The 16,788-nt window shown below is 34.6% G+C and overlaps 1 protein-coding gene and 1 long non-coding RNA gene across 5 annotated transcripts in view; both read right to left on the bottom strand.

Moving 5' to 3' along the window:
• The window catches only part of LOC136032687 (uncharacterized), a 198,218-nt gene that overhangs the window by 131,685 nt on the left and 49,745 nt on the right, over window positions 1-16,788 (bottom strand). The gene's annotated exons all lie outside the window — the stretch shown is intronic.
• LOC136032646 (protein singed wings 2-like) overlaps window positions 1-16,788 on the bottom strand; it is a 94,466-nt gene that overhangs the window by 48,801 nt on the left and 28,877 nt on the right. For all 4 annotated transcript variants that reach the window (XM_065712949.1, XM_065712925.1, XM_065712934.1 and 1 more), the window contains exons 2-5: window positions 16,049-16,440; window positions 10,099-10,464; window positions 8,289-8,431; window positions 3,133-3,303 (exon numbers count right to left, since the gene is read on the bottom strand). In XM_065712949.1, coding sequence (XP_065569021.1) covers window positions 3,133-3,303; window positions 8,289-8,431; window positions 10,099-10,464; window positions 16,049-16,397 — 1,029 coding nt within the window. In that variant the 5' untranslated portion in view covers window positions 16,398-16,440. The remainder of the gene's footprint in view (window positions 1-3,132; window positions 3,304-8,288; window positions 8,432-10,098; window positions 10,465-16,048; window positions 16,441-16,788) is intronic.

The raw sequence follows: 16,788 nt of genomic DNA, 5'->3' as shown, positions 1-16,788 counted from the left end.
TATCTATCTATCTATCTATCTATATAAAAACGAGTTGTGTGTATGCATGTTTGTTTGTTTGTAAAAAGAGCATTTGCATATAACGTCATTATTAGTACATACGGCTTTGTATATGGACAGACAATGGGAAAGCCAAGAATGTTGTATATTCGCAATTTTTACGTAGTTTGAAACACATATATAAATCTATCTATATTCACAGGTGGGACACAGGGACACAACTACAATGGCGCGTAACTAATATGGCGCGTAACGACTTACGCGCGCGGGGGGGGCTTGGGGGGGCGCGAAGCGCCCCACCAACTAGGTGTTGGGGTGGCGCGAAGCGCCACCCCAACAGCTAGTATATATATATATATATATATATATATATATATATATATATATATATATATATATATATATGTATATAGTATATATATACACTTTCATTATGTATGAAAGTGTTATACATTTTTCTTAGCACTAACGACGGTTTAGTGGAGGTCTTTCATGAAATATCTGCTTTCTTTCTTCATTAAATAGCTTAAGAATTGTTGTTACTATCTAAAATAACAACAAAAATTAAATATTGTTTTGATCCTATGGTTTTCTATGTTTGTTTTTTTTGTACATCATGTGCACCCAGTATGTTGCCAGAGCCTCATTATATCTGCCCCTCCTCTATAGAAGCTGACTCGGGTTCATCTATAACATAGACCTATAATATTATAGCTTAATTAGGAACTTCCTTCTAAAAGCCCTATTCAATGCCTTTTTGGCACAGTTTGCCCTTTAATAGAACATACAATGTTAAAAAAATATAAATAGCATGCAACAACCCAATCTCCAAGGTCGATGGAGGCGACTTTCACAGGGTATTAGTTCGATCCTTTAGTTCTGGAAAATGAAGTATGCTTCCGAGACACACGCAAAAGAAGGGGCCCGGTTCTCCCCTGGAAATCCCAATTGCTCCCGATGTTATAGGTATTTCTTATCTAAGTTATCAAATAAGATTGTTTTTACTCCACAGATGCCTCACCAAATAATACTTATACTCTTATAGTGGCAAAATCCTAATGCTGGTACAGGTCGAGTTTACCAAATTCTTCTTTTCTTATATTCTATATTCAATTTCTTTTCTATATTCAACTTCTTTTCTATATTCAAACTTAATTAGTTCATCCCTTATTACGTTATTTTAATGATACTTCAAGCTTGAATATTTTAGCTATTTATTCTTTCAAATGTACGCACACACACTCCACAGAGTTCACATGAATTTATGCCTTATATACCTTTCTGAAATAAGAATAAAACTAATCAAAGATGATCCACGCTCAAGTAAAGCACATGGGCATAAGGAAAATTTTGAACTTGGAAATATAAAACTAAATTTTATTTTCATGAGTTGGATGGAGGTTAGCTTCGATGGGTACAGTCCTGGAAAACGAAGGATGCTTAAATAGTACAATGTATTCACTCACAGGAATGTCCTAAAAATTATCCTATCCTCTTAAAGGGTGAAAATGATGACGTAGCTACAGTTTGAGCTTACCAGATTCTTCTTTTCTTTGAACTGACTCCTAATGAAATAACTATGATAATTCTAAAATAACTGAAATAATCTTATTGAAAAATTCAAACACAGTTATTTGAATTCAGACAACATTTACAGAGTGTATTTAGATTTTTGTAGAAGAGGTAACCCATGCCATCACCCAAAATATTGAAGAATTTTATAGAGTTGATTACAAGGCCTTACCCAGGGGGAGGGGGATTAGGCCCCCCCCCCAAGTGTTATTCGAATTTGTGTAACCAACTCCCCCGAAAAAAAAATCGTTGAGTAGCAACTTCCCGCCCCCACACGAAAAATCCTTGAGTAAAACACCTCCCAAAAATAATCTTGAGTACGACCCTAGTTTATTATCAATTATCGAATACTACCACTCATTTGGCAACTAACAATAAATGGAAACTACAGTACGAAAAACGAAGTTACGTCACAAAAGACAATGAATATATCGAATATAGATATAATATATCGAATATAGAATATAAATATAGATATAAATATGTATTTATATAATTTATATAAATACAAATATGGGGCAATAGATATAAAAAAAACGCAATGGATACAATCTGTTGTTACAAATGAGTAAAAATGACAAAAATAGAAGTAACGAACAGAAAGAATGAGAAATGCACTATGATTATTCTAAAACTAAAACAGAATATAAAGTTTTTGCAACTAGAAAAAAAAACAATGGTTTTGGAGATATAAAATTAGTTTTTAATTCCTATTCCTTTGCAAAAGTTTTCCCTTGGCAGTGATATTCCAAAGTTTGCCTTTATTTTTTTTTTCTTTTACTGCTAGTGGGGACTGAAACGTAATTGTGACAAATTTAAGAGATCATTAGAAATTAAATTGCTACATCTACATCTTCTTCTAATTGTAAACTTTTTGGTTCGGTACAAGTTTTTAGAATTTCGACCGCTATAGGCTAGGGTTACTTCTTTACTGGGTTGCATGTGACATTGGGGGCACAGAGCCCGATTCCCTCTGGGACACAGTTGTTTGATAGGCCAACTACCTGTCCATTAAAAAAAATACCAGCATCTTAGACGTCACTTCAACAACCTATGCACTACAATATGCGAAAATAGCAACCATCAATGGCTCTAAAGGATCTATCTCCTTATATATCTCACGTATTTGGCCAAAAGTCTCAAAAATCAAAAAGTTTAAATTCTGGTTTGATCAGACTAGAATTTGTGTTTTACTTGCATTTATCAGAAATCTTCGTTGCCACATATAGTATAGAGTCAGAAAACATTTCACAGAGTTCAAGGGAACGACCTGTAAGTAAGGAGCGACTCCTGCTAGCAGTAACCAAAACTTAAAGAAAATTATTTGCTTTGATATTTTTTGCTTTAGTTGGCTACGTGTTATCTTTTTCGTTGTTTGTATATTTTATGCTATATCTTATTGTGCCTTTTCCCTTTTTTTATTTCTCTAGTTGTTGATTTTTTTGCTGAAAACCATAAATAAATGTGATGAGAAAAATGATTTTCACTACTCAAAGTTGCCCAAGATACAAAGAGCTAAAATTCTGTCCCTGGCCCCTTAAGAACTCTATAGCTACTGACCGAATTATTTTTTAAGTCTAAAGTTAAAATGACATCCATTGGAAGCTCTTCTGGAAGACGGGTCAGACCAAGTCCTGAACAATTTACAACAGCAGATGCTTCGATCGCCTTAGACTTTGGAACACGATCCAAGCTACATTCACATCGAACAGGACATTGTAGGTCTAGTTTCTGCAAATAAATTCAATAGTTATAAATAATAGCCATAAAGAATTTCACCATGAATTGATTCAAATAAACTTTCATTTCAATGAACAAAGGGTTTACACATATTCTACTGCGTAGAACACACAATGAATGTATTCAGCTCTTCATATCTATTGAGAAAAAATGGACATTGTAGGTCTAGACGCTGTAGGTTTCTGCTAACAAAATTCAATAGTTATAAACAATAATCATAAGGAATTTCACCTTGAATTGATTCAAATAAACTATCTTTTCAATGAACAAAGGGTTTACATATATTCTACTGCGTAGAACACACAACGGATGTATTCTGTTCATCGTATTTATTGAGCAAAAATGGAAACAATAGAAATATAGAGGATAAGAAGGAGTAATGCTCTGTGATTACTATAAAAAGAAGTAAAGTACAGTGTTCTGGCAATTAGACAAAAGAAATGGCTTCATCATATATATTAAATAAAAAAAACAAGTTTTTTCAACTGAAAATAAGGAGCAACAACAAAATTTAAAACGAACAAAAATTATTACGTATATGAAGGGGGTCGTCACCTCCTCAACACCTCATTCTTTACGCTAAAGTTTTTTAACTTTAAAAAAAACTTCTTATTGTTCTAGTTAAACGATCCTTGTGTTTCAGAGTCGTTGTTAGAGAATTGGGATAAAATTCAAACTTTAGCGTTAAGAATGAGGTGTTGAGGAGGGAGGCAACCCCCTTCATCTACATAATAATTTCTTTGTCCTAAGCACCCTCTAGGGTGGAGTTTTGTAATAGGTTAGTACTATCCTTTTTTGCCTTTTGGCTGAGCCACTGCCCATCCCTGTGACGCAATCTGGGATCCCTATTCCAAGTACACCAGTGTGGGGAGGTGATCCTTGCAAGGTAGTCGCCTTCTACCATCTTACTTTTTTGGCAATAGGATTTCTCCCAGTGCTCATTCATCCAATTGAGCTTATATCAAGCTTGGCCTTGTTCCTAGCTCATTAGTTCGTTCTGTGCGAAATTGGAGGCTATTAAGAACTGCATTTCTCTCTCTTAAAGCTTTCCAAGCCCTCCGCCATTGCCTTCTTCGGGCTAGGGACTGTCATTTCCATGACTACTTCCAAGGATTCATAGTCACTGTTCCGCAGCTCCTCTACCACGCTGATGGCCAACAGCAGGATTGAAAAAAACAAAAACAAACAAGAAACCCTCTACAGTACTTTGCCAATGACTGCCCATACAACCGTTTCCAAAAACTAGGACCACTTGATCCACATCAAACCTTTCAAGTGATTCTCCTGAAGATTAAAAAAAGGCCCAAGCCATGGATGGTCAATTGAACAGAAGATTGAACAGCAATTGAACAGCAAAAAGAGAAGATTTTTTTCCTTGTCTGAAATCCCACTTGACCTTTAAAAATGAATCAACCAGGAAAGACGGTGTATTTCGCCAACAGAGAGTTTATCAACTGATTCATCCTCCTGGTCTAAAACACGGAATCAATTCTTTTCTGTAAAAACTTTCTTACATTACGCATACTTCTAGAATCAACTTCCACAGGATGTTATCCAAACAAAACCAGCTGATATTTCCTTCAAGCTAAGGTTTAACAGAAGAATAAAACACATAAATTAAACTGCCACTAAAATGGGCACTCATGATTGGTCTGCCACCACTTACGTATAAAATAAAGTAAGCTAACCTTAGGATCAAAAAGCTATGTTTTTCTGACAGAAAATAGATTCCACTTAATAGATACAACACAAACGCCTAACTACTCATACCAAAATGGTGCTAGCATATAATCAAACATACGCTCCAAAATAAATTTTTCTTCAGCACGACAAAAATGTTCCAATTCAGCCAAGGAAATTTAGTAACACTCAGTCTCAAGTAAGCTAAAAAAAATGAAATAGAAACGTCTCTGTTGCACAAAAATATAAATCTGTCAAAAAAGACAAAAGATTTCACAGGGAGACATCGGTTTAGCACTAAAATACAGAAGGAAAAAAAATAATACAAGGAAAAAGAAAAAAAATCATCCGTTGAACCCTGGGCAAAAAAAAAATTGTCTAGCGCGAAAATGAAGCAGTGAAAAGAAAGGGAAATTTTTTTTTTATAGAAATCTGAGAAGAAACACTCGTTTAGCCCAACGATGTAGGTATAAGAAATAGGAAGAAGAAGCAGGAAAATTAAAATTAAGTTCTACAAAAATTGAGAGGGGATAGTCAATTTGGATTTGCCCAAGTCAAAGATCAAAACGGGGTCACAATTAGGAAAGATTTAAACAAAAGATGAGCAGAACATTTTGAGAATGTGCTAAGCCAAGATACGTTTGCAAGAAAAGATATAGAGGAAAATGAAAACCTTTGTGATACCTTGGATGTAAAGGAAGATTTATTCTGTGAGGAAGAATTAGTGACAGTAATAAAAGGATTAAAAAATAATAAGGCCCCAGGTGCTGATAGCGTGGTAAATGAACTTTTTTTTTTTAATATGGTGGTTATGAAGTTAAAGATAAGCTACTAAAAATTATGAATACGATTTTTGAAAAAGGGAAGTACCTTTCAAGTAGAAAGGACTTTGGGAAAAATATACTGAAACATCTCTCTATAGGAAAGGTATATTATTATATATTCCTGCTTTATTATACTGAACGCACTCACTCTCTATAAAAGGGAGTGTGTTAATTACAGTTTAATTATTATAGTTAACCATTAGAATGGTTTCTGTAACAAATAAATTATTTTAAATGATCAGATTTTTTACACTTAGAGATGCTGTAGGTAAGGTTTGAAGAGGAGAACAGGATGGTTTTAGAATGGGGAGAGACTGTGTCGACCACATTTTCAATACAAGAATAATAATTGAGAAGTGCCTGAATCATCAGACCCCTTTAGTCTTGACCTTTATAAATTACGAGCAATCGTTTGATTCAGCTGATAGAAGAGCTTTAGCGAAGGTCCAATGGTATACTAGATAAATGCATAAAAGCGACTAGGGCTATGTATCAGAATAACATTGCTGCAGTTAAGGTAGGAACTGAAGTTAGGAGCTAGTGTCATATTAAGTCAGGATTTCAGCAACGTTGCCTACTATCCTATTTATCTGAATCGGTTTGATGGACTTTGTCCTAAGTAGCACAGTAAAGGCAATGAGATAATATGGTATCAATTTGGGGAGTACAACTCTCTTAGACTTAAATTATACTGATGAGATGAGCATTCTAGATGAAAATGTTAGCAAAATGAATGAAGTTTTAGAGGTTTCGCCAGTTCATGGTACAAGAATAGCTTTGGAAATTAATGATAAGAAGACTAAGTCGCCAAGACTAGGAATAGGTGAAGGTGAAGAGATGACGTTGGATAATGAGAAGATCAATCAAGTGGACAGCTCACTTACCTTGACAGCATTATTAGTAAAGACGGTGGATCCAATGAAGATGTTAAAGTAGAAGAGACAAGGGCAAAAGTTTTTGCATAACAGTTGACAGACGTTTGAAGGAATGGGAAGATAATTCTGAGAACCAAAATTAGAATATTGCAAGCTACAGTGATGGCAGTATTCAAGTATGGATACGAAGCGTGGGCGCTCGGAAAAACGGAAGAGCATTAGCTAGATATTTTTCAGAGAAATTGCCTACAGATTGTTTTAAATACCAGACCGAATGACCGTACAACAAACAGTAAGTTTTGCGAGAAACATGGTTCAATCCTGCTTTATTGGGCTATAATGAATTAAATTTTGAGATGGCTAGAACAAGTTGTGCAGATGAAGGATGACACATTGCCTGACTTGCTGACTTGGAATTTCTGACCTTGGAAATTCCTGACTTGGAAATAGCCACTTAGCGTAAAAATTCAGCGGTGTAAAACAGCAGGAAGAAAAATAACGAAAATCACAGAAGGAAAAAATGTGATTAGCGAGAAATTAAGCTGTGTGTACAAAAACAGGAAAAGAAGTACGACACCGAAAATTAAATCGTGTAGTAAAAAAGGAAAAAAATTGACACAGAAACCTCCATCTAACGCGAAAATGCAGCAGTAGAAAAATAAAAAAAAAGCAGAAAGATTAAAAATTGACGCAGAAATATTTTTTTAGCACAAAAATGTAATTACGAACAAAGAAAAACGACACTGAAAAAAAGATGAGCAGAGAAAAAAAGCTAAAATAGAGACGCCTCTTTTGCACGAAAATGTAATGCCTCGGCTACTCCTGAAATAAAGTTATAGTAAAATTGAAAGTTAATAAGCATCAATGGCAAAATGATTTTCATTAACTAGCTTGAACAAATATCTTACTAATTGAACACTGTTTTTTTCATAGATAAGGAAGTTCAACGGGGGAATGGAGCCTGAAAAAGGAACTATAGAAAAACTTCTGACGGTCTAGTTTTGTCAAAAAGAGTTGAATTTCTAAAAAATTGCTCCTTACTTCCGCTACAGAATTGTAAATCAATCCATGATGAAAATCTTACTTTTGACTGATTATTTAGGCTCTAAATATTATTAGCTGTTGGTAAACCTCAAAGAGATCTGGAATAATTTTTGCAACAGCATCAAAACTTAAAAATACATTAGTCAAAAGAGAGGTCAGAACAATGGTCAGATAGACAAAGAGAGAATTCTAGCCAACGGTGTTAACGGAGTGACTTAATTTTTTGGAAGACCAAACTGCATTTCCATGACGTACAATTAATAGCTTAAACAAGGATGAACTTTTATTAGACAGTGAAAAATAATGAGAAAAACTTTGAATGTTTCCATCACATATACAGCGACCGTCTTCAGTAGAGTATATCTGGTGATGCCAGTCACTGCATATGCGATCGAAATATCCAGTATTTTTTGTCATTGTTTAAGAATTTATCCATATCTGAACTGTTTTCATTTGTATGATTTAAGAAAAAAAGACAAAGCCATATTCATAGATAAAGAAAAAGGATGTACTTTTAATTTTTAGTTCCCTAAAAATTAACAAAATCCCTTACATGTATCAAGCTAAGCGCACGTGAAATTTGAATTCCATTTAATACAGGAGCAGCTGTCCCACAATAAGTCTCATTGAGCCTTGACTTAAAAACATTCCATGAATTGATCCAAATCATATGTTCACTACAGTTCCATAGATTTCCTAGAAGTATAAATCATTTTTGCAATATATATCAAAAGTAGACACAAAACCATTAGCTGTGCAGGAGGAAAGGGTCCCAGAAAATACTTTGTCAAAGGGGTCTTACATATTAGAAACTATGCTTGTGCATACTTTTAATCTTTCCCATCAATATTTAGCGTAGAGATCCTATTTGGATTCAAACTGAGCAGCTGCACTAAGTGGGAAGGTATGTATTCAACTTATATGAATTTTTACTATTAAACTACTTCGAAATAAATTTCAATAATTGAATTTCGAAAACAATATGTAACTAAATAAAAGATATTTCTGTAATAGATCTGAATATTAATATCTATCGAGCTTAAAGTCATCCTTTAAAAATCATTGGGACCTTGATCAAGTACAATCTTGATCTAAGTCACACCATCGCATTTAGCATGTCAACAAGCTTTTCCTCCAACGTGAATTTTTCCCTGCGAGTTCATATGACTGTTTCTTTGCTCGTCACCTTCCTCCTCTCCCAAGAGAAGTCATAATAAACTAATGACCATTGGAAGAAGGCTCAGACGGAGGGAAACTCAAAAGTTCTAGTAGGCTATTATTTTAAATTAACAAGAATACAGGCCACAGAGATGCATCAATTTAGGCTATTTTGAGGGAAAAAACCAGAATCTGGCTCCAACAGGGCCGAAGAAGAAAAATAGTGAAACAGTCAACTGGTTCATATCAATGAAAAATCTAAATACATGTAAGCTAGTTTTAGATCCTACCACAGAACCATGCTAATTTCAGGTCATAAACAAAAATATGCTGCGCAACTGCAATGCCCAAATGCAATCAAATAAAAATCCTGACATAGCTAACAGTTTATATATATATATATATATATATTTGTTTGTGTTGTTTACATAACATTTGCTAATATTTGTCAAACTACTCCAAAATAATTAGTTGAAGCATGGGTTAGACTAGGACAATATAAATTCACAAAAAAAGGCCTTTTCACGCCTTCAAACAGTTTTTAATCAAATTATGACTGGAATGTCTAGCAAAATAAGATCATTGTTGATAGCAGCCTCATTCTTGTTTAAAAAAGTTTACAATTCATACTAGTCCCATGTGTTCCTTATGTTTTAATAATTAAAATAAAATATATTAGAATAAAAAGGTATCTAGTGGAATGAATAGCTGCATAGATGCTACAAACATTTGGTAATATTTAAAGTAAGAAATTGCGAGGATTTTTAGAGATTTTACAAAATTTAACGAACTGAAATTCCTAGCTACCATCGGTTCTATCCGGCAGTCTATTGCATTTTCATCAAAACTAAATCTGTCACCTGTAGTAAAACTTACCTTACAAAATTAATAATTTTTAATTATTTAAGGAATCCTGCCAGCTGCATATCAAATTTCCGTAGAAAACTCATTAACAACCAAGCTTTGACACGGGCAACTTCTTTTTCTATTTTTTAACTCTGCTTTTTCTAGTAGTTTCGTGAAAACTTGCTAACTTACCGTGTTTTTGTTTACCAATGTGTTTAATCATAAAAACTACAAGCTAAATTTATAATTTGTTTTAAATAATATTGCATTATTTATTTGGCGCTCCAAAACCACAATACCTCTCATAACTTTAAGCTTATCACTGCACCAAAACACATGAAAAAAATAAGGACACGTACCTGATAAATCAACACTTTCTAAATTTGGTAAGACAAACTTGACATCAACATTCAATTTAGAAAGTTTATTATAGGATATATTCAGGAATTTTAGCTGTTTCAAATTGACAAAGGCATTTCTTTTCGCATTATTTGGAAAAAAATCAGCTTTCTTTTCAAGGCCTTCAACCAATGTCATTAACAGCTTATTGAGGTCGGGATCTATTTCAAAGTCTTCGTTTTCTGCATATAAATGGGATATGATGTCCTGTGCATGTTCTCCGTTTAGAAGAGCCTCGTAAGCATCGTCTGTAAGAAGCTTGAGAATCTTCTTCTCATTAAATCCTGAGCCATTATCATGAAGGTCACGATTCTCCCTCGATTCCCCTAAAATAGACAAAAACCTACGTCAAAACAATTTAACAAGAAATTAATTGTTTGAAAATATTTAGCTTTTTTTCTTTTCTTTTTTTTGTCTTGATTCTCCCTTGATTCCCTAAAATAAAATTTAAGTCTTAAAATAGAACTTAAATCCATTTTTTCTTTTTTTTAAGAAGAAAAGGTTAATTAAACAATAAAAAACGAGAAGCAAAACCTGTTTAGGTAAATAATCCTCATGATTTTTTTTTTCAGGATGCAAGACGCTGGTAGAACTAGTAATATCAAATACGTTCCTTGTAGACTCGTGAAACATTTGTAAGAAACCCTAACTTCTGTGGTTAGTATGACATATGTCAGATATTTGAACTTCTCAATAAAAAAAAAGAAAAAAAAAATACAGAATAGGGCTTTTTGCACAAAAAATCAAATCCTTTCCTTGAAAAAAAAATACAAAAATAACAAAATTTTTATTGGTTACCCTAGAATTTTTTTATAAGGATATAAGACATCTGTATAACTAACAATTTCAGACATCAAACACGCCCCTTCTGGACTTAGTCCTTACCAATGGTAAAGACCTACAATTCAAGTGGTTAATATTCAATGTGTCAGATATTTGAAAGAAAAGATCTTTTCTGAAAATTTTGACCTTTGTCGTACAAAAAAAGGCTGAAATCAATTATAGAATAGAAAAAATTTAAAAATTGCCAAGAAAAGATCCAATTCCTCTCTTGAAAAATACACAAATATTAAACTTTTACAGCTCATAGTTATACTTGCTCTGCCCTTTGGCTCTTCCATGATGTTATTGTTTTATTCTTTTTTTTTTATTAGTACATATTTTAGATATTTAGTCTTTGGCAAGCCGCATACCTCTTAAATAACAAATTATATTGTATAATTTATTAACCAATAGTAGCATAAAATTTGTAGGCATTAATATACAATGAGTCGAAGGCAATAGACTTGAGACTGTCTGTGCCAGATTTCGACTCTTATTGGCAGAAAAGCATCGCCAAGTGGTGAGAACTATGTTATGACCAAGATGTAAGTAAGTAAGTAAGTAAGAGGGCACTAGACCCTTAAGGTCCAAACCGGCGGTGTTGATCTCCGTTTCAAGGCCCTTCAGCCAGGAAGTGCAATGGGGGGTTGGGGGCCAACCATCCTGTGCTTTCGCACACCCTTCTTTAATGACATTTATGACTTTTATCACCAAGATGGACCTAGTATTGCACAGTGCCTCCATTCATACTGGAGGTCCCAGGGACTTCTTGCTGTGTGGTTCTAAGCTGGCTTAAGCGCGTCAGTATATACTTGAGAAGACATGTTGATCCCCTTCCTGCACTGGTATCTAGGATCACTGCCTTTTCTGAGGCGAAATTAATTTCAACGACTTAAAGAACTTTCAATGTTTCGACGTTAGAAAATTACTATCGCATCGACATTTTGACGGACGAATTAAGACGATTTAAACTGGAGTTATTAGGAGTTTTGGAAACTCACATCCCAGGGGTAAGAAGCATGAAACTAGGTGATATAGGATTTGTTTACTCAGGCAGGAAGGATGGGGTACATAACAATGAGTAAGGCTCAAGGGCCCATGATGAATAACGAAGCTGTTAAGTCTTGTTTAGGCTGGGAAGGTATTGATAATAGAATACTATGACTCATTTTATGACTAAAAAGTTAAGCTTATCAGTTATAGTAGTATATACCCCTGCAGAACCGACTGAATGAGATACTAGTGACTAAGAGGAATTTTACTTACAGTTATAGGGACAAATAGACAGGGTTTCCGGTAGAAAAATGATATTTTTACAAAGAGAGTTAACGCCCAGGTCGGTAGAAATAGGGATAGATGATATTTTTGCCTAGGTAAATTTGGTGTAGGAAAAGAAAACGGCAATGGTCACAGACTTTTGCAATTTTGTAGGCATAACAACCTTATTGCAATCAATAAGGTGTTTGGGCATAAATGGCCCATAAGTTCACATGGTATTCAGGTGATGGAAAGATATCAGGCCTTTTTGATTATTTTACAGTGAACAAAAGACGGTCGGGGTCAATACAAGATACTGGGGTATATAGGACCGCTAAAATTTCGGAAGGGTAACTAACTCCCCGGAAGTTATGATGTTGGCAGACTCCAGGATGAGAATTTGAGAGGAACTTTCCAGGAACAGTTGAATGAGTGTTCAAAATTTGACAATATCAAAGATGGTTGGAATAATTTTAGAAAACAATTTGTAAAGTTACTGATGGTGTCATAGGGAAGAAAGTTAGGACTGCAGCTAGGAATATTAGCAAAAACCTTAATGTTTAATAGAGAGAAGAAGAGGCTCGTACAAGAATTATCTGAGTGAGAGATCATAAGTGAAAGGAATGTACAGAAAGTGGAGGCCATAGATAAAATTGCCAAGTATCTGGAGGATACAGCTAGACGGCATAATATTAAAATATTTTACTGGCATATTAATAAATTAAGAGTGAGTAGTCGATCCAGACTGGTCCCAGATAAAGATAGAAACGGGAACACAATTAGTGATAAGGAAAGAATTAAAGAGAGATGGCTCGAACATTTTGAGAATGTGCTAAGCTGAGACAGAGTTGCAGGAAAAGATATAGATTAAATTGATTAAAAAATAATAAGGCTCCAGGTACGGATAGTGTCGTAAATGAGTTTCTTAAATATGGTGGCTCTGAGGTAAGAAATAAGTTACTGAAGATTATGAGTATGATTTTTCAAAAAGGAAAAGTAACTAAAACCTCAATTAAACCACTGTATAAGAAAGGGGATGAGACTGAGTATGGTAATTATTAAACCACTGTATAAGAAAGGGGATGAGACTGAGTATGGTAATTATCGAGCTATTAGTCTGGTCTCTGTTTGCAGCAGATTAATTAGTAAAATAACACTTTTTAGACCAAGAGAGTCTATACACAAAGTTTTAAGAGAAGAACTGTACGGTTCTAGGAAAGGCAGAGGATGTGTCGACCAAGTTTTCACTCTTTGGTTAATTACTGAGAAGTGCCTGTGTGGTCAAACCCCTTTGGTCCTCAGTTTTATATATTATGAGCGAGCGTTCGATTCTGTTGACATAAGAGCTTTAGCAAAGGTCTTATCCTTGTATGGTATACCACACGAATACATTAAAGTAATTAATGTAATGTACGAGAATAACACTGCTGAGGTTAAAATAGGAAATAAGGTTAGCAGCTGGGTTTGTATTAAATCAGGAGTTCAGAAGGGTTCTGTTCTATCCCCTTTTATATGGATCATTTTGATGGACTTTGTCTTAAGAAGCAAAGGAAAGGCAATGGGAGACCACAGAATCAAATGGGGAGGAAAAACTCTCCTTGCTTTAGATTATACAGATGATTTAAGCACCCTAGATGAAAGTGTGAGCAAAATGAATGAACTTTTGGGGGAATTACGAGTTCAGGGTGCTAGAATAGGTTTGGAAATCAATGTTAAGAAGACTAAGTCACTAAGGCTAGGAATGGGAGAAGAAGAAAATGTGATGTTGGGTAACGAAACGATTGGTCAGGTAGGTGGGCAGCTTCACTTACAATGGTAGTATTATTAGTAAAAACAGTGGGAGCAGTGAAGATGTTAAAAGTAGAATAGCCAAGGCTCACGGTGTTTTTTTCACAGCTAAATAAAAGTTTGGAAGTATAAGGAAGTCTGCAAACCGAGATTAGAATATTAGAAGCTACAGTGATGACAGTGGTCAAATATGGCTCTGAAGCATGGACGCTCCGAAAAGCAGATGAATATATGCTAGATGTTTTCCAGAGAAATTGCCTACAGATTGCTCTAGGAGCCTGGCTGACTGACCTAATTTCAAACAGTAGGCTGTACGAGAAATATGGTTCAATCCCGCTTTCTAGGGCAATAATGAAGAAAGGTTGAGATGGCTAGGGCACGTTGTGCGGATGAAGGATGACAGATTGCCGAAGATGGTCCTTTTTGGCAAACAGTTTAGGGTTAACTGGAAGTAGGTAATCTTCGTCTGGGGTGGGAGGACTTATAAAAAACATAAAAAAGATTTAAAGGAAATGGGGACTTCCTGGGAGGGTGTAAACAAGGAGGCTGTGAATAGATTGGAATGGAGGGATGGCGTGCGTAGATGTATTGGCCTCAGACAGCTTGGTTCTGTGGTGAGTTGTTAGTAGTAGTGGTAGAATACTGTTAAAGTTTCATAACTCATGAAAAAATAAATTTTGTTTTTCGATCGAATAGTTCAGTTGTTTAGTATACCAAAAGTTTACAATTGACACAAATACAGAAAATCCACTTTAAGGACAGAAGAAGACAAGTTCATCTCGTTGAATTCTTCTTCAGTCATCTCGTCGAGTTACACTTCTTGTTGAATAGTCAAGCTCTTTGATCAACAAATGCAAAGGCCATTTTATATATATTTGCAATAGTTTTGCCAGTGGTATTTCGGATGTTTACGACACTTAGTACAAAAACTTATTCTAATCGCCTTGAAAGTCAATTGTTTCAAAATTCAAAATTCACTCCCAAGGTTTAGTAAAACTTTTAGCACATACCCAGAGGAAAACAGAAGCCGTTGATTTAAATTAACTTACTTTCCAATAAGTACTATTCAACACGTTTCCGGGTATAATTAATATTTCAAGCTACTGTGGCCTTGAAAAATGCTAATTGGCTGTTTCAAAATTGGCATTTCTAATAATGAGCACAGATAGAAACAAAAGCCAGAATACCATCATTGCTTCAAATGTTCCTACTTAAAGAACCTTGAAAATTGTTAAAATCATGGTTCCCTCAGTAGGTAAAACCTAGTAAAGAGCAAACCACGGTCCATAAAATTCACAAGTTTGAGAAACACACTTTCAAAGAATCTGCCACAAGAAAATAATTTATCAATTGACAGTTACTCGAAAATATTAACTACTACTTAGATTTAATGGTACAGTAACTTTTAATTCAGATATTTTTTTTTGTAAAAACTGCAAAAGAGCCTTAAACCCTTCAGACATAATGTAAAATTGGAAATAAAAAGTACATCACCCAAATCAAGTTTATCAGAAATCTTTAGCTGGATCCCCCCCCCCTTATTAAAGAAAGAAACTTTATTGTTTGCATTGGTATTATTGATCGATTTCTTTTCTAATGTTAGAAGGTTACTTAAACAGCTGTATAGTACTGGTAGGGGTTATAGCCTAAAGAAGAAAAGCCTACTTATACCATTTTTGGAAGAGTGATTTTACTGCCAAACATAAATCTTGCTTATTATTTTTGGTATATTTTCCTTAATTTTGTTTATCATTGAAATAATGCCACCAGTCCCCTCATGACAGGGGGCCACCCATCCCAATAGCACACATATGCAGGGAATTCAGCTGATGAGCCTCCAAATACTAAAGAAGAATGCTTCTTCTTCAGTAGAAATAAGTGTAAGCGTGTCTCTGGGACACAGTTACAGTCCCAGAGACCTAGTATTTCGATTGTCATACTGATATGGCATTAGTTTTTCTTAAAGCTTCTCCTTACAGAATGTATCTTTTTTTCATAGTGTAGCAAAAATATAGCAAATGTATAAATTTAAAACAGACTTACGTTCCCAATAAATACTGTCTAATGCGTTTCCTGTTATAGTTAGTTTTTCAAGTTGTTTTAGCACTGGAAAAGGTCCATTAAGTATTTCAAAGTTGTTATCTTCAATAGTAAGCTCATGAAGGTTTATAAATGATTCAAAAATTGATGGATCCAATATTCCTAAATCTACCTCTGATATTTTCAAACTGGTTACTTCGTGAGGATTTTCGAAGAATGGTAACTGTTCAAGTTGAAAATCAAGACATGTTTCATCACTGTGATTTCTGGAGACACAAAGCGTTCCTATTGATTGACTTTCATCTGAGATTCCAAATGATAACCAGACGAGAAGGTATACTCCTATTTGCATATTCACATTCAAGACTTGTTAATTATTTTTTCACATTTGAAACCTGAAAGAAAATAGAAAATCTAGGAAACCTAGCAAACGATATAAAAAGCAAAACAAGACAATGAAAATTAATTAAACTTGTACATGGTAGATAAAAGACCATCCCAGAAGACTGACAAATGATACTTCTTATCTTAAAAAAATAACAAAAAACGTGAAGAAGGCATAGTATTTTAGTTAAAAAAAATGATCATGGTCTCACCAGTTCTTAAGTGGAGAAAATCTGGTTGAGGAAAAACAAGACGAGAACAACAAAAATGGAAAACACAGAAGCTGCTGAAGAGAAACTACTACTACTGAAAACCCCAGCAGCACATAGCCACCTGAGGGCTACACAGGGTCCTCCTCC

The sequence above is a fragment of the Artemia franciscana genome, chromosome 1, assembly GCF_032884065.1.
Source record: "Artemia franciscana chromosome 1, ASM3288406v1, whole genome shotgun sequence".
In the NCBI taxonomy this organism is placed as follows: Eukaryota; Metazoa; Arthropoda; class Branchiopoda; order Anostraca; family Artemiidae; genus Artemia; species Artemia franciscana.
Note: the sequence above shows the minus strand (reverse complement) of the source record. Positions and strands in the feature narration are given on the sequence as shown.